Source organism: Balaenoptera musculus, chromosome 9 (genome assembly GCF_009873245.2).
Source record: "Balaenoptera musculus isolate JJ_BM4_2016_0621 chromosome 9, mBalMus1.pri.v3, whole genome shotgun sequence".
In the NCBI taxonomy this organism is placed as follows: Eukaryota; Metazoa; Chordata; class Mammalia; order Artiodactyla; family Balaenopteridae; genus Balaenoptera; species Balaenoptera musculus.
This window is the reverse complement of record NC_045793.1, coordinates 13,358,919-13,383,923: the sequence shown is the minus strand read 5'-3', so window position 1 is coordinate 13,383,923 and position 25,005 is coordinate 13,358,919. Positions and strand designations below refer to the sequence as shown.

At 38.1% G+C, this 25,005-nt stretch overlaps 1 protein-coding gene across 4 annotated transcripts in view; it reads left to right on the top strand.

Annotated features, from left to right (window-relative positions):
- The window catches only part of AGK (acylglycerol kinase), an 86,641-nt gene that overhangs the window by 29,412 nt on the left and 32,224 nt on the right, over positions 1-25,005 (top strand). For all 4 annotated transcript variants that reach the window (XM_036863735.1, XM_036863736.1, XM_036863737.1 and 1 more), the window contains exons 3-8: positions 2,978-3,017; positions 5,642-5,721; positions 11,126-11,201; positions 17,572-17,664; positions 19,330-19,362; positions 20,696-20,790. In XM_036863735.1, coding sequence (XP_036719630.1) covers positions 2,978-3,017; positions 5,642-5,721; positions 11,126-11,201; positions 17,572-17,664; positions 19,330-19,362; positions 20,696-20,790 — 417 coding nt within the window. The remainder of the gene's footprint in view (positions 1-2,977; positions 3,018-5,641; positions 5,722-11,125; positions 11,202-17,571; positions 17,665-19,329; positions 19,363-20,695; positions 20,791-25,005) is intronic.

Below are 25,005 nucleotides of genomic sequence, written 5' to 3'. Positions count from 1 at the left end.
GATAATCCACAGGATGTCTTTGTAGGATAAGACAGTGGAGGCACAGGTCATTCTGTCTACTAGGAAAAACACGTTGAGGCAAATGGTTGCAGGAAGACAGTCCTGTGAGGCTGGGAGTGGTACCCCAGGCAGTATGGAAGCTAGACTGAGGGTTAGCCGAGCCCGGGGGAATCTGGTGACAACGCTCAGGTGACTACAAGGAACCTAGTTTTATTTTATGATCTGGCAGTTACTGAGGGCTCAGTATTTTACCTCGTCATTGTACAGAAGGTCATGAGTGTGAGGGATCAAGTCAACTATAAAGGGTTACTGACATGTTAATTATTTTTAAATATTTTACTAGTTTGTACCCGGAATTAACCTCATCTTGCATGTGTGTATATTTTGTTGATGTTAGAATAATTCACCAAGAGCAGTTGATGGAGGGGCATGCGAAGAGAAGAGCAGAACATGAATATTTGTGACTCTTGGGTGAGGGAGGGGAGAGGAGCTTGTAGGACTCCCTTTGCCGCAGGGTAGTAGGGAGCAGTGTCACTCAAGCAGGGGGACTGAACCTGGCTGTAAAGGTGCCTTGTGGGGTAGACCTCACAAGGGATCAGTCCCCCTAAAATCTTCGTTGTAAAACTGTATGTGCTTTTGAGGTACTGGTGTCATTATAATTGTAATGGACATTGTCATTGCCCTTAGGTTTCAGGTGGGCAGCAGAGATACTTCCCCTTAGGGAAGAGATACTTACACTTTCTCATAGAAGCTGACTGCTCTGTGAAATCTAGGGGTCCTCCTCCAGCCTGGCTATGGAAGAAAAATCCGTAGCCTTTGACTGCAACCATGGCAAACAGCAAAATGTTGTTTAATTTTTTTAGTTCAAACTTAAATGTCAAAATTAGATTTGAATTACTATAAAAATGCAAAATTCAAGGTCTTTGATGTTATGAAAAGGGTCTAGACAGAAAATTTAAGTGAAATAACACTTTTCTCCTTTTAATTCTTTCCTATAAATTCTTTATTGGTCATGTTTTCTGGGTATTAGTTTTCTTAACTGTTGTTAACCAGGCTGAAGTTATTATCTTAGCAGTGCCAGCAACATGCATTAGAATTGACTCTTACAAGGAGAAGATTCTGGAACCCAGTAGGCAGTTAGCCATTTAAAGTGCTCTTAAGGTATAAGTGGCACAAACACATTTTAGAAAGCTTTATGCTAAATAGATGAACATATTCTGATAGAGTGTTTTCATTTTTGCAAGGCAAAATTTTGCCTCATGCCCAAATTTTCTGTCTATGATATAATTGAGTATCTGACTGTGATATAAAAAATAAGAGATTTAGATCAGCGGTCCCCAGCCTTTTTGGCACCAGGGACTGGTTTCGTGGAAGACAGTTTTTCCAGGGACCGGGTGTGTGTAGGGGGGATGGTTTTGGGGTGATTCAAGCGCATTACATTTATTGTGCACTTTATTTCTATGTTATTACATTGTAATATATAATGAAATAATTATACAACTCACCATAATGCAGAATCAGTGGGAGCCCTGAGCTTGTTTTCCTGCAACTGGATGGTCCCATCTGGGGGTGATGGGAGACAGTGACACCCGAAGCGTGTTGCTTATGTCCAGTCTACTCCGTAAGATGCAGCTTAATTGTCACTTGCCACTCACTGATAGGGTTTTGATATGAGTCTGCAAACAATTGACTTATTATGGGTCTCTGTGCAGTCAAACCTCTCTGCTAATGATAATCTGTATTTGCAGCCACTCCCCAGCCCAGCATCACCACCTTAGCTCCACCTCAGATCATCAGGCATTAGATTCTCATAGGGAGTGTGCAACCTAGATCCCTCACATGTGCAGTTCACAGTAGGGTTTGAGCTCCTATGAGAATCCAAGGCTGCCGCTGATCTGACAGGAGGCGGAGCTCAGGTGGTAATGCGAGCGATGGGGAGCGGCTGTAAATACAGGTGAAGCTTTGCTCGCTCACTCACTGCTCACCTCCTGCTGTGTGGCCTGGTTCCTAACAGGCCACAGACTGGTACCGGTCTGTGGCCCGGAGGTTGGGGACCCCTGATTTAGATAAAACACTAGCAGAAGCAACTACATATTAAATTTATTTCTGGCAAATGACGTGAATAATTTCTACTGAATAAGAAAAATACAGGGTATATGCATTCATTTTCTATTGCTGCCCTAACAAATTACCACAAACTTAGTGATCTAACACAACACAAATTTATTATGTTATGGTTTTGTGGATTAGAGGTGCAACACAAGTCTCACTGGGCTAAAATGATGGTGTTGGCAAGGACAGGGTTCCTTCTGGAGGCTCTGGGGTGAACCCATTTCCTTGCCGTCACAGCTTCTGGAGGGTACCCATACTCCTTGACTTATGGCCGCCTTCCATCTTCAAAGCCAGTGAGGTTGCATCTTTCTGACCATCCTTCCATGGTCATATTTGCTGCTGAAGTTTCTCTGCTTTTAAGGACCCTTGTGGTTTGATTGGGCCCACCTGCATAATCCAGGATTCTCTCCTTATCTCCAGATCCTAACTTAGTCACGTCTGCAAAATCCCTTTTGCCACATAAGATAACATTTTCAGGTTCTGGGATGTGGACATCTTTTTTTTTTCTTTGGCCGAGCCACACAGCTTGCGGGATCTTAATTCCCCGGCCAGGGATTGAACTCAGGCCCACGGCAGTGTAAGTGCTGAGTCCTAACCACTGGACTGCCAGGGAATTCCCAGATGTGGACATCTTAAAGGGAGGAGGGATTATCATGCCTACCATAGTATGGAAACCTAACACCAGGTTTCATTCAGAGAAAGTATTTTTCAAATGTGCCCATGATTTGTTACAGGTCTTAAGAAACTTTGACTTGGGTATTTTATAGGGAAGAGTTATACATATTTTAAAAAATGATGATGATGTGCTTGGATCTGAACCTACTTATTAAAGCTAACGTTCATTCTGTTTTGTTTACTTTGATAGTGATAACCTACTAAGGAGAGCAGCCTGTCAAGAAGCTCAGGTAATGCCATTTAATATGAAACAATTAAAACCCGCCTTGTCTCCACTGTGCAGAAATCTCAGGCTGTTCCAGGGGGACTGGCACAGCGCCTTGCATCAGTGCAGCTTGGCTATTTTTTCCCCACTATCAGGGGATGAATCAGGCTGCCAGCCAACTCTGAATAGAACTGGAGGAAGTTAAACAATCTGGTGAAGAGCAGTTCTAACGCCCACCCCTTTAGACTTGTTTATTTCTGGATTAGTCCAAAGAACACAGAACTGGACTGGTTGGGCTCTGGGAATTTGTTCATGTCTGCAGGTGTCCTTGAAGATCTGGCTACAGCCTGAGTCATCCCTAATCCGAATAACCCCCAAGGATATCAGTTCAGAACAGGTGTTACCTCTCAAAGTCAAATCTTCTTAAAACTGTTGATTTATATTTTTAAAGCCTGTCTCATTAGCACAACTGATTCAGACCCTGTCCCATGATATTGCACTTAAATATTCATCTATCTAGTTATAGCTGAATTGTTAATCCTTTCAAGTTTAAGGCCACATTTTTGTTCTTCCCTCCCCTCCAAATGTGTACGTTATACATTGCAGATTAATTTGCATGACTGAGTTGCCTTTTTGTTATGTCATTCAGGCATACGATGTCAGAAATACCAAAAAAGAAACATGAAACTAAAAAATGACAAAAGGCATGAGGCATTTAGTAGGAGAGGTGGGTGGCAGACCTCATGTTTGTTTTTGAAATGTTTCCGTGGATGACAATGACAATAGATGCTATTAATAAATTCCTCTCTTTAGTGATTCCCTAACTGTTCTAAATCCGTGTTTTAAGAATTTGATTGCTTTGTTGTTTTATCTCTTATGGCTCTAAGTTGTTTTGGAAATCAATTCAAATAAACTTTAATATTAAATTTGAGGTGATCTTTACCCCAAGCTAATTTTCCATTAGCAGTTGGAAAATCCTCTTGGGACGGGAGGCCTTTCCCCCTTGAAGGAAGAGTGGTCATGGGGTACTCCCTTTCTTGTGCAAAGTAAATACCTCCACCTCTGCTCTGAACTCCATCTCCTCTTACTTTTCCCACTGTTCTAATTCTCCACTTCCCAACACCCATTTAGCTCCTTCCATCTGGAAAAAGGAAGCGAATTCATCCTTATAGTCTCCTCCCTCTAGTTACTTTTCCTGTCTGTGTCCTTCCCTTTTCAGTCTAAATTCTTGAAAGAATATGATTTTTTTTTTTTAATCTCACATAAACTCACCTCATTGTAGTCTCATGTAAACCTGAGACATGAGTTGCAGGTAGATAAGACTTCTAGAGGCTAAAAACCCAGGACCAGGAGGAATAATCTAGAACTGTAGATCTGGAATCTGGCAGGTTAATTAAATCATTTCTGGCTAAATTCCAGAAATAGTATGGATAGAAAGAGAGCAAATTACAATATTTAGAGATTTGGCAGCAAAATGTTAAGATCTAACTCAGTAAGAGTGAAAACAGAGTAGTAATTATAACGTACACAGAAAACTTTTTACAAAGAAATAGTATGTCTTTCTGAGGTATTCAGAAATAGAAGTTTATTTTTTTTAAAGCAAGAAATAGACAATGGTGACAAAGGATCTCCAGTGGGCTGTCAGGGAGGTGGTAGAGTTGGGGTCAGTTACTTAATCAAAATCTTGGTATAACTTTCATTTTTCTCCTATCTTTACTTTGTGCTTCTGTACTTAATTCTATCTTCTTGGTCCAGACCTACTTCCCACCATCTAAGACTCGCAATTTTGCCCTCTGTGGGGTTTTCCTATTCTCATTCCTTTTATAGGAGGACCACCTCCTCCTCCCGTTAGTTCCCATTTTCACTCCTCACATCTAGTCCTCTGGGTGTCTTAACTCTGCCTTATCACTTATTAGCTCTTTAGAGCTGATAGAGTAGAAGTTTGGAGTTTGATATAAATTCTAGGCTTGTAATTTATTAATACTTTGACTGACTTAATCTTTCTGAATCTTGGCTTTCTCATCTATAAACATGGGAATATTTAATACCTCCTTGGTTTCTAAGAACTAAGAATTAATATGTGTGGAAGTGGCAAATACTAGGTGCTTAGTAAATATTAATTACATTTCTTTTCCTGTACCAGTTGATGGTACTTATCAAGGTTGCAAAGAAAGGAGGCAAATAGAGTATTAGATTTATTTTTTATGTGTATAAAGATATGAAGATTAACTGGTAACATGAAGATTCTTCATGAATAAGCTTTAGTAATAAGTTAAAAGAGAAAAAGGTTATATTCTGAAAACTAAAGACAAATTAAACTTCCCTTGTGACAGACTATGGATTTACTGGTTGTAATAAACCTAGTCATATCTTACAGAGAAAAGAAAAGTTACTTACCTTTAGTAGGTGAATGAAGCAGGGCGTTTTATTACAATATAAAATTCAGCTTATTTTCATTAAATAAAGGTGCACTTTTATTGTTGTTGTTTATGGTGGGGTTGTCAACATGAAATCCGGAAAGAACATTTGTTTCCCCAGGGTAGACACCGTTATCTTCCAGAAGTAAATTCTTTTGGAATGAAAGAATATATGTGCTCACTAACTGAATAGAAGGACATTTACTGAAAACTTTTCTTTGTTCCTTTTTAGGTGTTTGGCAATCAACTTATTCCTCCCAATGCACAAGTGAAGAAGGCAACCGTCTTTCTCAACCCTGCCGCTTGCAAAGGGTAGTTCAGTTTGTGATTTGTTGTAGATTTGGTTTTTCTAAGGGGAAAAGAGGCACAGAATACTAGGCAGCTGGTTGGATTGTATGGAATTGGAGCTACTAGGTTCAGTACCCTTGTAGCAATAAGATTCAATTGTAATGTAGAAATCACGGTTAATCAGATATAAACTTGTTAGTAAAGCTAACTGAGGCCTAGCTAACTGGTCTAATTGAAGTTTAATAATTATTCCAGAATTAACACTCTCAAATCAGTCTTATCTGCTTGGTGGTAGCCCCCTTGGGAACAACTTCTGCTGCTGTGATGTAAATTATGAGTCCATCTCTGTTACAAGATGTTCAGAGATGGCCAAAAGCACTGTGGCCTTGTGAGGTCAGAAACATTCTTTCCCAAAGTGGTGAATGTAGAGTTAGGTCTTGGAGGTCAGTCAAGGGAGAACACTCAGTCTTCCCGACTGACGAAATGGCCCATGGGGCGGGAGCCTAGAGACAGGAGTGCCAACTAATGTCCTTTGCTGTGTCACAGGAAAGTCTGTAAACTGGTCTGGTTGTCCTCGAGGGGTCATGTGAGGCAACTGTGAGAATTAAGGTGTGAAGAATAGTTGGGACCTTGGTTGACAGTCATGTGTCCATGTTCATTTATTGTAACAAATGTACCACACTGGTGCAGGATATTGAAAGTGAGGGAGGTTTTGTGTGTGTGTGTGTGTGTGTGTGTGTGCGTGTGCATGCATGTGTGTAGGGGAGCAGGGGGTATGTGAGAACTCTCTGTATTGTCCACTCATTTTTACTGTGAACCTAACAACTGCTCTAAAAAATAGTCTATTAATTTTTTAAAGTACCGAAAGCAAAATAAAAAAATTTTTTTTTACATTGCTAGTTAGGTACAACTCTCATTCAGTTGGAAAGGTAAATAAAAAGACTTCTGGTGGCTTTTAGAAGAAATCATTAAAATTTAAAGTTATTTTTTAAAAATAGTAAGAATGAAAGGGTTGAGAGAGAGAAAAAAGTGATACCTTTTATTCTATCTAACGGCCAGAACAATTCTTTTTGTCCTGAGGAAAAATTAATAAGTATGTATTAGATTGGATTCTCTAAGTTCGAAGTCAAACGACATTAAGATAATAAGAACAACAACAAAAAGCATAGTTGGGAGTAGCTTCTAAGTGGTAAGGTTAACATTGGAGAGAAACGCAGGGGCTCTGAAATAAGTTTCTCTAGTCATTTCTTGGGAGGTAGTGTGTGTGGCTTCACAGATGTGAGGGCTGGTCACTCCTTATTTCTTTTTAATTCAGTTTAAGATATTTACCTACAGATTGTCTAAATCGGCTCCATTACTCTACCTAATTGAATCATATTTGCCCACCTTTGTTGGAGCCACTTCCCGCCCCCCTAAACATACCAGTCATAAGGCCTCTTGTTCATAACCAACACTGAACAAAAATATCAACAAAGGTTCTAACACAACACAATCCAAATACGCAAGATAACTAAGTAGTCACTGGTGGCCTGTGGGATAAGCTAGCAGGGAACTGGGTGTATACTTTGTATCCTCTTCTGCTCTGTGATACTGCCGGTGTTGCTTAACTCCTTAAACCCTCAATTTACTCATCTGTAAAGTGTGAAAAGTAATAGCGCATGCCTTATAAAAATTACCATGTAATTCTTTAGGATTAAAGGAGGTAATGCCTATAAGGTATTTAGCATTCTTTCCATTTCATAGTTAGCACTTGATAAAAGAAATATAAGCTGCTGTTCTTGGTATTCCTGACCTGTAGGCTGGGTCAAAAGGTTCACTACTTGGCTCTCCCACCCTTGGATCTCTCCTTTTGCCTCCGTTGTTGTAACTGTTCCAGGTCCTATTACTTTAGAGATCTAGGAAGTTAGTAACTTGCTAATTCTCTTGAAATATATGGCAGTTTGTTTAAGCTATAATCAGTCATTTTGAGTTCCTACTTGAGATATTTGCTTTTTTTTTTTTTGTAAATCATCACCTTTTTTGCCAGGATTCTTTCTTTCTTTCTTTCTTTCTTTCTTTCTTTCTTTCTTTATGGCTGTGTTGGGTCTTCGTTTCTGTGTGAGGGCTTTCTCTAGTTGCGGCAAGTGGGGGCCCCTCTTCATCGCGGTGCGCGGGCCTCTCACTATCGCGGCCTCTCTTGTTGCGGAGCACAGGCTCCAGACGCGCAGGCTCAGTAATTGTGGCTCACAGGCCCAGCTGCTCCGCGGCATGTGGGATCTTCCCAGACCAGGGCTCGAACCCGTGTCCCCTGCATTGGCAGGCAGATTCTCAACCACTGCGCCACCAGCGAAGCCCGAGATATTTGCCTTTTTAAAAAATGAATAAACTTTTTTTTTTAGATAAGTTTTAGGTTCCGTTTACACTTTTACACGTAAGTGTATTTGCATTTTTAAAGGTAGGTTCTTGTTGAAAAGTGTAATACCTTCATCTGCAGGCTAGGGTAAGGAAAGTGTTTCTTTTCTAAAGTCATGGTCCCCTTTAACAAGGTGAATCCCTGCCTGCTTCTAGGAAGCAGCCACTTTGAAACTCTCCAGCATCTTTTTTTAAAGCTTTCACTATTTAACTGTACTATTTTTGTCGTCTTGGCTCTGACCTGACATATAATTTATAATTTATCATGTAGCTATTTCCTTATGTAGTACTAGTTTAAAACTACATTACAGCTTTAGGAAATAACTGTGTTTTGCATTAATAAATAATACATTAGCGAGTAATTATTTTGTGTGTGCGTGTGAACCTGCAAATTGCTATAGGTATAGAAAGCTTTATTTAACTCTGGTGCTATCTCACCCTTAATTATATAATAAATAATACATTTATTACTGGTAACACTTGTTTTTCAATCTTTTATATGGAATATTAGAAGGAAAAATAATGCCTTCACTTCCACTTTAGAGATTTTCTGTACCTGTGGCATTACCTAAAGATGTGAATAAAGGCCCAAATGTTCAAATCTTTTTTCTTTCTTTCTTTTTTTAATTGAAGTATAGTTGATTTACAGTCTTGTGTTAGTTTCAGGTATACAGCAAAATGATTCAGTTATATATACATACATATATTTTTTTCAGATCCTTTTCCATGGTAGGTTATTATAAGTTATTGAATATAGTTCCCTATGCTATACAGTAAATTCTTATTGTTTATTTTATATATAGTAGTGTGTATCTGTTAATCCCATACTCCTAATTTATCCCTTCCCCCTTTGGTAGCCATAACTTTGTTTTCTATGTCTGTGAGTCTGTTTCTATTTTTTAAATAAATTCATTTGTATTATTTTTTAGATTCCACATGTAAGTAATATCATATAATATTTGTCTTTCTCTTTCTGTCTTCACTTAGTATGATAATCTCTAAGTCCATCCATGTTGCTGCAAATGACAATATTTCATTCTTTTTTATGGCTGAGTAATATTCCTTTATATATAATGTATATAATATATTCTACACACACACATACACATCTTTATCCATTCATCTGTTGATGGACACTTAGGTTGCTTCCATGTCTTGGCTATTGTAAATAGTGCTGCTGTGAACATTGGGGTGCATGTATCTTTTCAAATTAGAGTTTTCATCTTTTCTGGATACGTGCCCAGGAGTGGGATTGCTGGATCATATGGTAGTTCTATTTTTAGTTTTTTAAGGAACCTCCATACTGTTCTCCATAGTGGCTGCACCAACATTTATTCTTTGTAGACTTTTTGAGGATGGCCATTCTGACTGGTGTGAGGTGATACCTCATTTTACTTCTGCAAATCGTATTTTTTTTTAAATTAATTAATTAATTTATTATTTATGGCTGAGTTGGGTCTTCGTTGCTGCGTGCGGGATTTCTCTAGGTGTGGCGAGCGGGGGCTACTCTTCATTGCGGTGCACGGGCTTCTCATTGCGGTGGCTTCTCTTGTTGTGGAGCACAGGTTCTAGGCATGCGGGCTTCAGTAGTTGTAGCTCATGGGCTCTAGAGCGCAGGCTCAGTAGTCGTGGCGCACAGGCTTAGTTGCTCCACGGCATGTGGGATCTTCCCAGACCAGGGCTCGAACCCGTGTCCCCGACATTGGCAGGCGGATTCTTAACCACTGCACCACCAGGGAAGCCCAAATCTTATTCCTTAAACTAACTCAGAGGAGCTTACAGATGTGTTGTAAGTGATTAATACAGCGGATTGAGACTTATCCAGCGTTTTGCTTCTCAGAGATAGATCTAATCCACTTCCACCTGACCCTTTCTTATCAACCTAGTAATGAAAGCAACCCTGCAAGGAGAAATGTTTACAGTATCACTAGCTCAGCCTTTTATTGTTGGGTTAAGCCCCAGAAATGGTGATCTGGAAAGGAGAAATTTCCATTTAGCCTTTCATGTTCATTCTAATGAGCATTCAGAGCTGTAGAAGAGGGAGGATATGTTTGTTTAATTTGCTTATTACGTGCTCACGTAGGCCCTTGGTTCAAGGTATTCTTTTGGTTCTTGTGAAAATTTGCTCAAGCTTCTCAGTTTCTATTTTAATTCATAATCAGAAATGTTTTATGTTCTGTGTTCCATTTGATAGCTATTTCTTTTAGTTTAAAGAATGTTGAAGTTGGTCTGTGCATCACTCTACATGTTCCTCATTCACTACTTTTGTGTCTGTTTCTAGTATAAAATACTCTTAAGAGAGTTGAAGCATGCATCACTGATAAAAAAAATAATCTTTTTGAAAGAGGACTCAGTAAATGTGGATGTAAAAGTTAGATGTTTGGTGTTGATTGTTTTGAAAGTACTAGTTTTTGTTTTTGTTTTGTGATGTGATAGTTGAAAATATTTGGGTAAAAGACAAGTCAGCTGATTGGTATGTTTTAACATTTATTCAACTTTGAGACTCTGCAATTGGGGACTTTTTGCAGCTTCTGTATCCCTTGATTTCTAGTACATTCTCAGTCAACCACTGGAATATAAATAAGTTCCATGAGGGCTTATTACATTATACCTCAGTGACACGTATTTTTGTCTGCCTTGTCCTGTTGTTTGCCCAGTTCCTAGATGTGTCTAGCACACAGTAGAGGCTCAGTAAATGCTTGTTGAGTGAATCAGACATTGTCGCCTGAGTGGAGCCATATCTAGTGTACACACTTCCTCTAGAGGAACTGGATTGTGCACTGTAAGCATCCCACATGGGTAAGAGCTATTGTATAGACACAAGGGGCAAAATCCTGGAGGCCCCAGAGTGAAAGAGGCCATGTTTATATCCCGAGAAACTCATTACTCTTCACTAGCCTTCCTGTCCTTGAACAAATAGAGGAAACGTGTTCTCTACGCTATTTCTTGTTCTCTTCCAGAGAAGATGGTTGGGCTTTTTATATTTCCTCTTGAGAACTCGTGTTAAAATATTTGTGTTTTTTTCCTTTGTCTACAGCAAAGCCAGGACTCTATTTCAAAAAAATGCTGCCCCGATTTTACACTTATCTGGCATGGATGTGACTATCGTTAAGGTGAGAACTGCTCTAGAGCGTTGATTTTATCCAAGCTACCCCTCCTTATAACATATCCTCTTCTCTTGCCTTCTTAGCAGAAATCGCTTATCACTTAAGAAGATAAGAACAGAGAAGTCAATGTTGTGTTCTTCTTCTGATAATTAATAAGATAATATTGTTTTTTCCAACCACGGTCAGCTTTTCACTTTCAGAACAGGATTAAATGGAGCCATGAACTTGGCTCCTTTCATCTGACAGATAGGATGTGGAACTATTGTCTCTTGGAAGATGAAAGTTGTTACAGCTGTAAGAATTCTTTTTCTGACTATTAAAAAGAAACTTCAAGTTTGAGTAATTAATTTAATTTCTTGGTAGTTCCACAGACAGGTAAACATTTTCTTTCTGGTGAGGAATTATTTCAGGTGAGGAATTTTAAGTGGTAAAGCTTTATAATTTTCGAGATTTGGGTAAGAAGAAATGGGGACAAAAATAAATGAGAGGGAATTGTGCTAGTCTAGAAGATGCCTCAAGACTCCACTTTCTTGACTTTAAGTGCTATGTGTGTGGTATGTACATAGGTGTGTGTATTTGGTGAAAATCACTGTTACCATGTTTGTAAATCTATGGTATACCAATTTTTAATATTACACACTTTCATTAAATCATAGAGATTGAACGGTCATTTAGTCCAATTGACCATGCAATGTTGATGTTGAACTCTCTTCTCCAGCTTGTCCGAGGTGTGGTCTTCTAGTTGTCTGCCTCCGGGGATGGGAGAGTGGGGAAGAAAACTGTCATTTATTTCAGGACCTGTAATGCATTTTGCAGACTCTACGTATGAGAGATCTGAGAATGGTTATTTAAGACTGATATTGTTTGTTCCTGGAGTGTTTGGTTGAACTCACAAGGAGAACCATCTGGGCCTGGAGCTTTCTTTGAAGGGAAATTTTTTTGTATATTAAATTTCTTTAATGGCTGTAGAAGTACATCAGGAAGTTCTATTTCTTCTTTTTTTTTTTTTTTTTAAATTTATTTATTTATTTATTTATTTTTGGCTGTGTTGGGTCTTCGTTGCTGCATGCGGGCTTTCTCTAGTTGCGGCGAGTGGGGGCTACTCTTCCTTGCAGTGCGCGGGCTTCTCATTGCAGTGGCTTCTCTTGTTGTGGAGCACGGGCTCTAGGCACACGGGCTTCAGTAGTTGTGGCACGCGGGCTCAGTAGTTGTGGCTCGTGGGCTCTAGAGTGCAGGCTCAGTAGTTGTGGCACATGGGCTTAATTGCTCCACGGCATGTGGGATCTTCCCGGGCCAGGGCTCGAACCTGTGTCTCCTGCATTGGCAGGCGGATTCTTAACCACTGTGCCACCAGGGAAGCCCTCTATTTCTTCTTGAATTAATTTTAGTAAGGTAAATTTTTTAAAGGAATTTGTGAATTTCATCTAAGTTTTCAAATTAATAGGCATCAAGTTGTTCATAATATCTTCTTTTTAACTTTTAAATTTCTGTAACATCTGAAATACATCATTTTCTTGCTCAATATTGTTTTATTGTTTATTTGTGCTTTTTTTTTTTTTTTGCCTGCCTGTCATGTGAGAGGTGCATCAATTTAATTAATCCTTGCCAAGAACCATTTTTTGGCTTGTTGATCCTTTCATTTATGTTTTTTTCATTAATTTTTGGTCTGTCTTTATTGTTTTCTTCATTCTACTTTCTTTGGCTTTTTTTCTGCTGTTCTTTTTGACATTTTAACTTGGATGTTTATTTCATTAATTTTCACCCTTCTCTCCTGGTGTTTTCTTAGAAAGCTATAAACTTTACTGCTTCAGCTGCATCCTAGGAGTTTTCATATATAATATTTTCATTATCATTCATTTCTAAATGTTTCCTAATTTTCATCATGATTTTTGTTTGACCTATGAGTTATTTAGCATGTTTTAAAAATTTCAAATCTAAAGTTTTCCCACATCTTTTTGTTAATGGTTTCTGATTTAATTGTGTTATGGTCAGAGAATGTAGTCTATATAATTCCAGTATTTTAAGTTTATTGAGATTTGTTTTATGGCCTAGCATGTGGTTTGTTTTCATAAATGTTTTATGTAGGCCTAAAAAGAATATATATCAGTTATTGGGTACCATGTTCTATATATGTCCATTAAGTCAAGTCTTTTAGTTGTGTGGCTCAAATCTTACATATCCTTACTGATTTTTTTCTTCTGTTTTAACTATAGATTATTCAGAAAGAGGTGTTAGAAATATCCCACTAGATAGATTTGTCTGTTTCTCTATGTAGTTTTATCCACTTTTGCTTTTTTATATTTTGAGACTATGTCAGTAGATGCATTCACATTTCAAATTATTTCATTTTTCTTGCATGTTAACAGTGTCATAGAGTTACTCTCTTTAGCACTAATGCTGTCTTTTACTGTGGTCTATTTTATTTAGTATTGTTAGTAAACATACTAGCTTGCTTTGATTAGTTTTTACCTGGTATAATTTTTACTTATCTTTACTTAAGCCATTTTGTATCCTTATATTTTAATGCATCATTGGTAAAGGCATGAAAACAGGGTATTTTAAAGATCCAATGCTTTTTGTCTGTGTGCCTTTTGACTGGACCATATAATCCGTTAACATTTATTGTAATTGTTAATGTATTTAGATTTATTTCTATACCAGTTATCTATTGCTACATAACAAACTGCCTTGACAACAGTTTTTCTGCTTACAATTCTATTGGTCAACAATCCGTGTTCAGAGCTGTTCTTGTGTTGGTCTCACCTGGGCTCCTCAGTGGCGTGTCTTTTCATGACTTGATAGCTTATTTATTTCCTTTTCTCACTGAATAATATTCCATCATGTAGATGTACAACAGTTTGTTTATCCATTTACCTATTGAAGGACATCTTGATTGCTTCCAGTTTTGCAGTTATGAATAAAGCTGCCATAAACATTTGTGTGCACGTTTTTGTGTGGACATAATTTTTCAGCTCATTTGGGTAAATACCTAGGAGTGCAGTGGCTGTATTACATGGTATGCTTAGCTTTGTAAGAAACTGGCAGACTGCTTTCCACAAGTGGCTGTACTATTTTGCATTCCCACTAGCAATGAAGGAGATTTTCTGTTGCTCCACATCCTCATCAGTATTTGGTGTTCTCAGTGTTTGGGGTTTTAGCTGTTCTGATAGGTATATAGTAGTTTCTCATTGTTTAAATTTGCAGTTCCCTAATGACATATAACATTGAACATTTTTTCATTTGTTTATTTTCCATCTGTATATCTTCTTCAGTGAGGTGTCTGTTCAAATCTTTGCTATTTTAATTGAGTTGTTTCTTGTTTGTTCTCTTATTGTTGAGTTTTAGAGTTCTTTGAATACAAGTTCTTTATCAGATATGTGTTTCGAAAATATTTTCTCTTATACTGTCTTTTAAAGCTGTGTTTTCATTCTCTTAACAGTATTTTCACAGAGCAGAAGTTTTTAATTGTAAAGAAGTCCAACTTATCAATTTTTTTCTTTTGTGGATCTTGCTTTTGGTGATTTATCTAAAAACTCATCACCAAACCCAGGATCACCTAGATCCTCTACTGTGTTATTTTCTAGAAGCTTTATAGTTTTTTATTTGACATTTAGGTCTATGATCCATTTTGAGTTAATTTTTGTGAAAGGTATAAGGTTCAAGTTTTCTGCATCATTAGGCCTCTCTTTATCCTTTCTCTTTGTTGCATTTGGAATTTTCCTCTTAAGATCAGAGCCTCAAATGTGTCATCCCTATTAATGTAATCTTTTAAATTATGGTCTGTTAAATCTTTCAATATCTTTTTGAATTTTGGTTCTTTCATTCGTGTACTTATTCATATTTATCAATTTTTCTTGCAAATATTTGAGTACCTACTACAAAGTAATCTCTGTTCTACATGTTGAGGATACAGTCTGAACAAAACAAGTTTTCCCTCTCTGTCCTCAAAGAGCTTCCATTCAAAGTGTGAAAAGGAGGGATGCAGATAAGAAACATATACAAATAAACATATGATTTGTCAGATGGTGATGAGAGCCAACAAGAAAAATCAAGCAGGGTAAGGAGAACAAGAGTAATGGCGGTGTTAGTTTAGTTCCGGAGGCCAAGGAAGGCCAGTCTGGTAAGATGACCTGTGGAAGAGACGTGGGGGAAATGAGTGAGTCATGCTGGTAGGTTGGGGAAAGCATCCAGGCCGAGCGTACTGCACATTCAGAGGCTCTACGGAGGAGTGTACTTGGGGCTTGAGGAAGAGTGAGAAGGCAGATGTAGTTGGAGGAGAATGAGCAAGGGGAGACAGGAGAGAGGATGAGGTTGAAGAAGTCAGGAGGGGCAAGATTGTCAGGTTTGTATCATTTACGCATTCAGTCAATTACCTTTCCTCTCTGTTGTTGATAAAGTGTGTAGGAAGAGGCTGAATGGAGAGCCCTAAATAAATGTCACCAGGAATCTACCTACAATTTGATGTCCCTCCACTGAGCATCTTACTTTGAATGTAGACATTCAATTGGTAATCAATTCACCCAATTGTATTCTAGCGTATTGTTCCCACCTATCTCCACCTTGTCCCCAAGGATATTATCAAATAACTTGCCAGGTGCCTTGCTGAAGACCCAATAGAATGTCTATCTGGATTTCCTGATCTTCTGATCTAGTAATCTGTCAAAGATGAGGATACTCTGAAATGCCTCGTTCTTGGTGAACCCGTGCAGATTCCCAGTGATCACCTATTTCGGGGTGTTCACAAAGCATCCTTTTAATCAGGATCAACATATATTCTCTCTCTCTTTTTTTTAATATTCATTTTTGGCTGCGTTGGGTCTTCATTGCTGTGCGCGGGCTTTCTCTAGTTGAGGCGAGCGGGGGCTACTCTTCGTTGTGGTGTGCGGGCTTCTTTTGCTGCGGAGCATGGACTCTAGGCATGTGGGCTTAGTTGCTCCGCGGCCTGTGGGATCTTCCTGGACCGGGGCTCGAACCCGTGTCCCCTGCATTGGCAGGCAGATTCCTAACCACTGTGCCACCAGGGAAGTCCCTATGTTCTTTTTTTAAAAAGTGAAATATTTGGATTGATTGAGCTCAATCACCAGAGGGCAATGATTTAATCAACCATGGGTATGTAATGAAACCGACACAAAAACCCAAAAGGACAGGGTTTGGAAAGCTTCTGGGCTGGTAAACCTGTGGAGATCTGGGGAGAGGCGGTGCGCCCAGAGAGGGCCTGGAGACCCCACACCCCTCCCCACACACCTTGCCCCATGTACCTCTTCATTTGTCTGTTCATCTGAATCCTTTCTAATAAACTGATAACTGTGAAAAAAAAAAGAAATATTTACAAATGTATAACTGCAAAGCCAGTCATTTCATTTTTCAGGATAAAAGTAGAACCACTCATCATAAGATTAGATGGTGTTAGTGTAGGGACTTCGTTTTTCGTGTGTTGACTGTGACTTAGTGGCCTAGGTGCTTTAGCCCATCTGACATCCAAATCTTTAATTTTTGCCTATTCGTGTGTCTAGTAAAGTGTCAACAGGAGAGAGTGTTTCCTTATTTCAGTATTAGTTACATTACATTTGTTAAAATTCAGTGTTTGGTTTTAGAGGTGGTGGCTTAGATCATTCATTTAAGTCTACATATGTATCTGAAATGAGGTATTCTCAATACAAATGGTGAGGCTTACATACCATTTAGTCACCTTTTTGTGACTGCTTTGAGTCCTACCTATATTTCTTTATGTACAATCATAGCAAAACCACAGTAACCGTTTATGTAGTACAGTGCCAGTTAAGAACAATTACCTTGCTAGTCGCTTTTCATACTGCTTTCCAACAGTATTAGGAGGAAGCACTTTTCCCTTCCTCCAGTACACATGATTTCATTGATAAGGAAATTAAGATCCTGAGAGTTTAAGGCCACTCAGCTAAAAAGTAGCAGAGTCGGGATTTAATCTGGGTCACCTGGGCTCTCAAATCTGTGCTCTTTTTATTACATCTGTTTCTCCTTATTTGCATATACACTTGACTTTCTGCTTGCACATGAAAGTCACTGGGTAAATGATGTAATAGAACCTGCACTGGACTAGAAATGATTCCTCTGACTAGCTGACTATATAACCGAGACAAATCACTAGGTTTGAGTTTTATTTTTAAAGTAAGGAGCCGACTAGATGGTTTCTGAGGTCCCTTCCAGCTCTAAAAATATAAAACTATAAAAACCATACATAGTTGCTTTGATAGCTGTTTAGTTTTTCATGTATATCAGTTATGTAGAATTTAAGAAAAGATTCAGTGTAAAACTTTAAAGAAAATATCCCATATTTTTAGACCTTTGGGCTTGTGGCTCTAGGATGATAAATTTACCAAAGACTTCCTTTGTATTGCAGACAGATTATGAGGGCCAAGCCAAGAAGCTCCTGGAACTGCTGGAAAACACAGATGTGATCGTTGTTGCTGGAGGAGATGGGACTTTGCAGGAGGTGTGGCCGCTTTTCTGTTTGAAACCATTTTGAAAGGGAGGAAAATAGAAATTAGGTCTTGGAGCAGTGGCATAAAGTGGTTATAATTTAAGGAAATTATTTCTTTGTAATCCATTCTTTTTAGGATTGTTTCTCTCTGAAACAAGTATAGCATTACATTTTTCTCATGCAGTTTTATTTCATTGCTTCATATAAATTCTATACCCAGCACATAGAAGGGTTTTTCTTTTATCAAATTTAAGTTGGATAAAATGGAATAAAACAGGGTACAAAATGGTGCTGGGTGTGAAACGCTTTTTATATTTTGAAGACTCTTATGAAGTAGCCCTGTTTGTTAGGGAATCACTGTTTCAATTATGGGAAGGTTTCTTATAAAATAAACTTAAATAACAATTGCCTTTTAAAAAAATGCATCTGTCCATTCTCACATCATTTCCATCCCATGTAATGTTATCTCCTAATGGTACATTTAGAGGCAGAGGTCTACATGTTCCGATGTATGCGTTGCTTTTGTTCTTCAATTCCATTTCCTTAATGCCTGCTTTGGTCCAATAAGGACAGTAAGTATATTGCCCTGGAAATGCTCTTCTTTTCAGAAGAAGAGGTGCAGGTACCCCTCCCACTCAGTCACCCCATCCTGTGTACCATAAGTCACATCCGTACCTCGTTTCTCATTGTCTTTTGCCTCTATTTTTGTGGTTTCATTGGTGTTCAGGGACCAGTAGCTAACAGCAGACAGGGCACTGTCCTGTGTTTGACTTAGCAATCATGTGAGCCTTAGTAAGCTTCTTTTAAAAAGGCTGTGCTAATGATCTTGTAATTGTGTTTATGGCTTTTTAATGAAGTGTGAAGAATACGGATAGCATGCCAACAAAGTAATGAAGTGGACCTCATGACAGCCCCATTTAATCCCGAAACTCAGTGAGGCAGGAGATGCGGGAGAAGATTGGCCTTTGCCTTGACTTTACAAAATGTTTTTAAGAAAGAAACCAAATTGTGTATCTGGTATAATCTAGTCATCAAAATATGCCCTGGTTAAATAAAAGAATCGGAGGGAAATATAGCAAAATATAAACAACTGACTAATGATGCCTGGTGGGTTTATGAGAAAGTATTTTTTCTTCAGGTATTTTTCACAGTTTTTACAAGACATGGGTATTATAGTTTAAAAATAAAAAATAAGTAAAAATTCAAATTAAAAATGTCTTTTTATAGAGGGAATAAAATCTCCCTTGTCTTCATATTCATCAGTAAGAAACATTTATTGAGAGCAGGCTTCTCTCTGAGTGTAGCAAAGTGCTGTTTTTTTTCCCGATATGTGTACTTCATAGTAGGAAACTAGGATCTTTAGTATAATTGATGTGTACATCACATTTATACCCATCTTATAGAACTTAAAACGTAATTTTACTAATATAATGTAGAAGTTTTATAATTATTTTATCTTAGCCTTTATAGTACTATTGATCCTAGGTGGAGAATAAAGTCTAATCTAGCTCTGATCTTATTGGAGAATAGTTTGCGTTTTAAGAGCCAATACATCTTTTGACATAGTTTCTAGGAAGAAAACAGGAACAAGTTTGTGGTCCATGAAAACTGAATCCAATTCTTTTATGATAAAGGAAATACAAGTTGTTCATAATAATTTTTTTAAAACATTTATAGGTTATAACTGGAGTTCTTCGAAGAGCAGATGAGGTGAGCTTTAAAATAAGAATAATTGCATTTTGACTTTTACTTTCCTGTTCTTTTTATCTCTCTTTATTTCTTTCTTTTACCCTTTCTCCCCTTTTTATATTTTAAGATGGGCACAAGTTGTGCTTCCTCGGATTTTAGAAAATAAAGTACTTCTGCCTATGTCATAGAACACTTTTATTAACTCATGGTGGACTTTTCTGCTTTGGGAATCCAGGGTATCCAATGGCTTTTACCAAGAGTTGTTTAAAATATAAAATTTCTCTATAGAATCTTTTCTTCAAAGGATTCCTTCATTAATAAATTGTGGTATATTCATATATTGGAAGCCATACAACAGTTAAAATGAATGAACTAGGTTTATAAATATCTACGTGGTAAATCTAAAAAATATTCAATAAAAAAAGGCAGATTGCCTAAGTATGTTATGCATTTCTACAAAGTTTTAAAATTCAGAAAACAAAGATACTCTTAATAGATGCGTAAACTATGTAGTAAAAGGATAACAATGTGGATGGAAAGGAATCACACCAACCTCACGATAAAGGCTTCCTCTGGGAAGGGAAAGGGGAGTAGGATGAGAAGGGACTTGAATTGTATCTGCATCACTTTATTTCTTAAAACTCTGAAGCAAATATGGCAAAATGTAATATTTGTTAAATCTGGGTCTTGGGTACATGGGTATTCGTGAGATTACTTTAAATTATTGTAGAAAAGTGTGATAAAATATTTTATAAGTAACAACAAGAAAGAAGATCCTTCCCAGTCCCTTTGGTAATAGTAGACTGAGCTCAAAATAATCTTTAGGAACCTTACGGTATCTGTTTATTTGTGGCCTTTAATTAAGTCCTCTACTATGCCATTCTTCTGCTACTTGACCTTGCTTATTCTCTTAGCCTTGTTTATACTTGAGGTAGTTTATAAGGCACTTTCACCTGTCCTCAGTCACTGTACAAATGTTAGACATTTTTAGTTGAATTCTATCTGCAACTTTGTCAAATAGTGTGGCAATATAATACAGTCTGTCACAATCGTGCTCTTATCTAATATCTAAGACCCGCATTTTCTTAACTAAATTTCTTTCAACCAGTTGCCATTAGTGAGCACCCAAATATTCCTTCCAAATTTGAAGGTATGTTGTTTTCATGAACTGCCTTGTTCTAGAACCTGCTTCCTCAGTATTACCTGGTTGCTGGTCTAGGGGTGTGGGAAGGAAGGCTGGGAGGCAGGCCCAGGGTCAGTTACTTTGTCATAGTGGACACACCTGTGCCTCTCTATTCAACCTCATTTTCTGACCGTAACAATAAAACTTTGCTCTTGTTTTCTTCCCCGCCAGGCTACCTTCAGTAAGATTCCCATTGGATTTATCCCACTGGGCCAGACCAGTAGTTTGAGTCAGACACTCTTTGCCGAAAGTGGAAACAAAGTCCAGTAGGTTGTCAATGTGGGATGGTAGCATTTGTGGGTGAGCGAGCCTGGGAATGGAAAATTCACACGTGTGATATAATTTTCTTTTTGAGTTTTGATAGCCTGAAACTTCAAATCATTAAAAGGAAGAGATCAGAGTTCAAGCGTTGGGTTGATTGGGAAGTTTCTCTGTTGGGTTGTGGGACCCTGGTGGTCTAATGTTAAGTCCTGAGGTCAGGTATGGAGATGAATACTGATGTCCTTCTGCCACTTAAGAAGATAGCTTCACTGATCCAAGCATACTGTTTGTGTGCTTTTGTGTTGTAAGATTCTCTGGTGAAGACATATTTGCAGTGATCATTTGTTTGCTTTAAGTATGCATGATGACAAATAGCAAGTTCCCTGTGGAGACTGGGCCAGCAGCAGCCTTGGCTCCATTACCTTGATAACATAAGTAGCTAAAACAACCAAATATAGTTACATCCTTTAGGGAATGCCAAAAGTAGAAGGCAGTGTGGATAAAGTAGACAGAGAAAGTAGTGCAGCCCTGACATTAAATTAAATTGTTGTGAGTCTAAGAGTGTCCTCAGGAGTCAGGCAAGTTGTTATTATTGCTCTTTTTTTTCGAAAGCATTATGTAAACAAAGATTTAGTCTTTCAAGAAGATGGGAATCTTGAATTTGAGTGGTGGCTTTGACAGTGATTAAAAATATAATCTTGGACAAATCATTTTCAGGCAGGTTCTCATTGTCAGTTGCCTGATGTTTAATGTAAGCTTTGTGTTACATTGGGGGAGGTCAATAAAAAATTTGTTGAATGAATGAATTGAAATCTTCTCAAGACATTTCTTGTTATAACCTTCTAGAATCAATAACAATAATAATACTTAGGTGATTTTCTGTTTTGGATTTTTTTTCTGCTTTAGGATTTTTATTTTAGATTGAGGTGTAGTTGACATAAAGCATTATATTAGTTTCAGGTGTATAACACGATGATTTGATATTTGTATGCCACCACTATAATTATAGTTAACATCTGTCACCATTCAATAGTTACAGAATTGTTTTTCCTTGTGTTGAGAACTTTTAAGATATACTCTCTTAAAAACTTTCAAACATGTAATGCAGTATTATTGTTAGTTGCCATGCTATACGTTCCATCCCCATGACTGACTTATTTTATAACTTGACTCCCTTCACCCTTTTTACCAACCTCCCACACCCCACCTCTGACAACCATCAATTTGTTCTCTGTATCTATGAACTTGTTTTTTTAAATTTTAATTTAATTTTATTTATTTTTTGGCTGCATTGGGTCTTCATTGCTGCACGCAGGCTTTCTCTAGTTGCTGCGAGCGGGAGCTACTCTTCCTCGCAGTGCATGGGCTTCTCGTTACAGTGGCTTCTTTTTGTTGTGGAGCACGGGCTCTAGCACGCAGGCTTCAGTAGTTGTGGCGTGCGGGCTTCAGTAGTTGTGGCTCGTGAGCTCTAGAGCGCAGGCTTCAGTAGTTGTGGTGCACCGGCTTCAGTAGTTGTGGCTTGCAGGCTCTAGAGCGCAGGCTTAGTAGTTGTGGCGCACGGGCTTAGTCGCTCCGTGGCATATGGGGTCTTCTCGGACCAGGGCTCGAACCCGTGTCCCCTGCATTGGCAGGTGGATTCTTAACCACTGCGCCACAAGGGAAGTCCCTTGTTGTTTTTTTTTTTTTAAAGATGCCACCAACATATAAGATATCATACAGTATTTGTCTTTCTCTGTCTGACTTACTTCACTTAGTATAATACCCTCCAAGTCCATCAGTGTTGTTGCAGATGGCAAAATTTCATTCTTTTTTATTGCTGAATAGTATTCCAGTGTATGTGTGTGTGTGCACACAAATGTTTATATATATGTATCTCACATATATATCACATCTTCTTTATTCATTCATCTGTCAAAGGACGCTTAGCTTGTTTCCATATCTTAGCTATTGTAAATAATGCTGAACAACAAACACGGGTGAATATACCTTTTGAGTTAGTGTTTTCGCTTTCTTCGGATAAATACCCAGAAGTGGAATTGCTGGATCATATGGTAGTTCCATTTTTAATTCTTTGAGGAACCTCCATACTGTTTTCCATACTGGCTGCACCAATTTACATTCCCAGCAACAGTGCAGGAGGGTTCCCTTTTCTCCACATCCTCTACAATACTTGTTATTTCTTATCTTTTTTTTTTTTAAGTATTTATTTATTTATTTATGGCTGTGTTGGGTCTTCGTTTCTGTGCGAGGGCTTTCTCCAGTTGCGGCAAGCGGGGGCCGCTCTTCATCGTGGTGCGCGGGCCTCTCACTATCACAGCCTCTCTTGTTGCGGAGCACAGGCTCCAGACGCGCAGGCTCAGTAATTGTGGCTCACGGGCCCAGCTGCTCCGCGGCACGTGGAATCTTCCCAGACCAGGGCATGAACCTGTGTCCCCTGCATTGGCAGGCAGATTCTCAACCACTGCGCCACCAGGGAAGCCTTTCTTATCTTTTTGATAATAGCCATTCTAACAAGTGTGAGGTGATGTCTCATTGTGTTTTGATTTGCATTTCCCTGATGGTTAATGATGCTGGGCATCTTTTCATGTACCTGTTGGACATCTGTATGTATGTCTTCTCTGGAAAAATGTTGATTCCAGTTATCTACCCATTTTTCAAGTGGATTTTTCTGTTGAGTTGTATGAGATCTTTATATATTTTGTATATTAACCACTTACCAGATATATGATTTGCAGATATTTTCTCCCATTCAGTAGGTTGCCTTTTCATTTTGTTGATGGTTTTCTTTGCTGCACAGAAGGTTTTTAGTATCATGTAGCCCCACTTACTTATTTTTACTTTCATTGCTTTTGGTGTTAGATTCAAAAATCATTGCCAAGTCTTATGTCAAGAAGCTTACCCTCTATGTTTTCTTCTAGAAGTTTTATGGTTTCAGGTCTTATTACATTCAATTCTTTAATCCATTTTGAGCTAATCTTTGTGTATGGTGTAAGCTAGTGGTCTAGTTTCATTCTTTTGCATGTGGCTGTCCAGTTCTGCTTTGGGATTTTGAATAGGCTGGTTTTGTGGATTTATTTTTGCTGTTGTCGTTTTAGGAGTCATCTTTTATCTTTTAACTTTTTTTTTTTTTTTTTTTTTTTTAAAAACCTTGCTCCATATATCAAACACCAGGCATAAGCGTAGACATATATCAGGCCTTTATTAAAACGTCTCTCATGCTTCAAGCCTTAGTCTGATGGGGAGTGTTCAGCTCTTTACCAATCATCCTGCAGCCTAATGTGGCATTTCAGTTTGCCATATTTTTTTCCCAGTTTAGAATTTCTGAGGGGCTATAAATATGACAAACAATGAATTAAACATTTTTTCTTATCTGAGACAAATCCTATCTGGTTTGGGTCTTGGTTACTTTAGATAGCTACTCTTTCCGCCTGTCAGTATAGATTATTAGAACTGCTTGCCAGCATTACCAGATACGCCAGTGATGCCGAGGTAGGACATGTCCCTTAGAGAACGCCTCACCTATCCAAAAGCCAGTGTCTGTGCAGTGTGACTGCCCTCAAGGTCTTAGATAGCCTTCAGTTTTTTAGGAGCTGATTTTCCCTGTAGTTAAACTAATGTTGTTGCTGCTTCTATTTATAATTTAAAGATTTATAAAACTTAATTTATAAGCATGCCCCAGGGCTCTTAGATAATTAAGTCAGTCTGCCCTGGGTTCATAATTTTGTAGACCTCTTAACATGGCAGACGCCTGAGGCTACTTAAAAGAACAAGGCTTTGCTTTTTGCATTGCTGTCAAGATTTGTTGTACCATAATTACTACAGAAGAAAAAGGAATTTTGAATTTGGAATGTTGCAGATAAATAATCCTAAAAAATAGCTGTTTTGTGCTACAGTGCTGCTTTATTTAGAACTTTCAATTATTGCTGGAGAATGATAAATTTAAGGTTGCATTTTAACCATCTTCTGCCAAGGAATTTTGAAAAAAAATTAATAGGAAAAGGCATTTTTCAGTTGGAACATTTTTTAAAGGTCAGCCTCTCAAAAGCACTTCTTAAACCTCTTAATGCGCTAGGTACTACTCAGAGCAAGCACAAAGCTTTAGGATTCTTTCTAATAACTTCCTTTGAAATTAATGTATTCATATCAAATTAATCTAAACTGGTGATCATGTGTCTTGCTTTCTCCTAAATTGAATCTCATTTTCTAAACTGCTACCTACT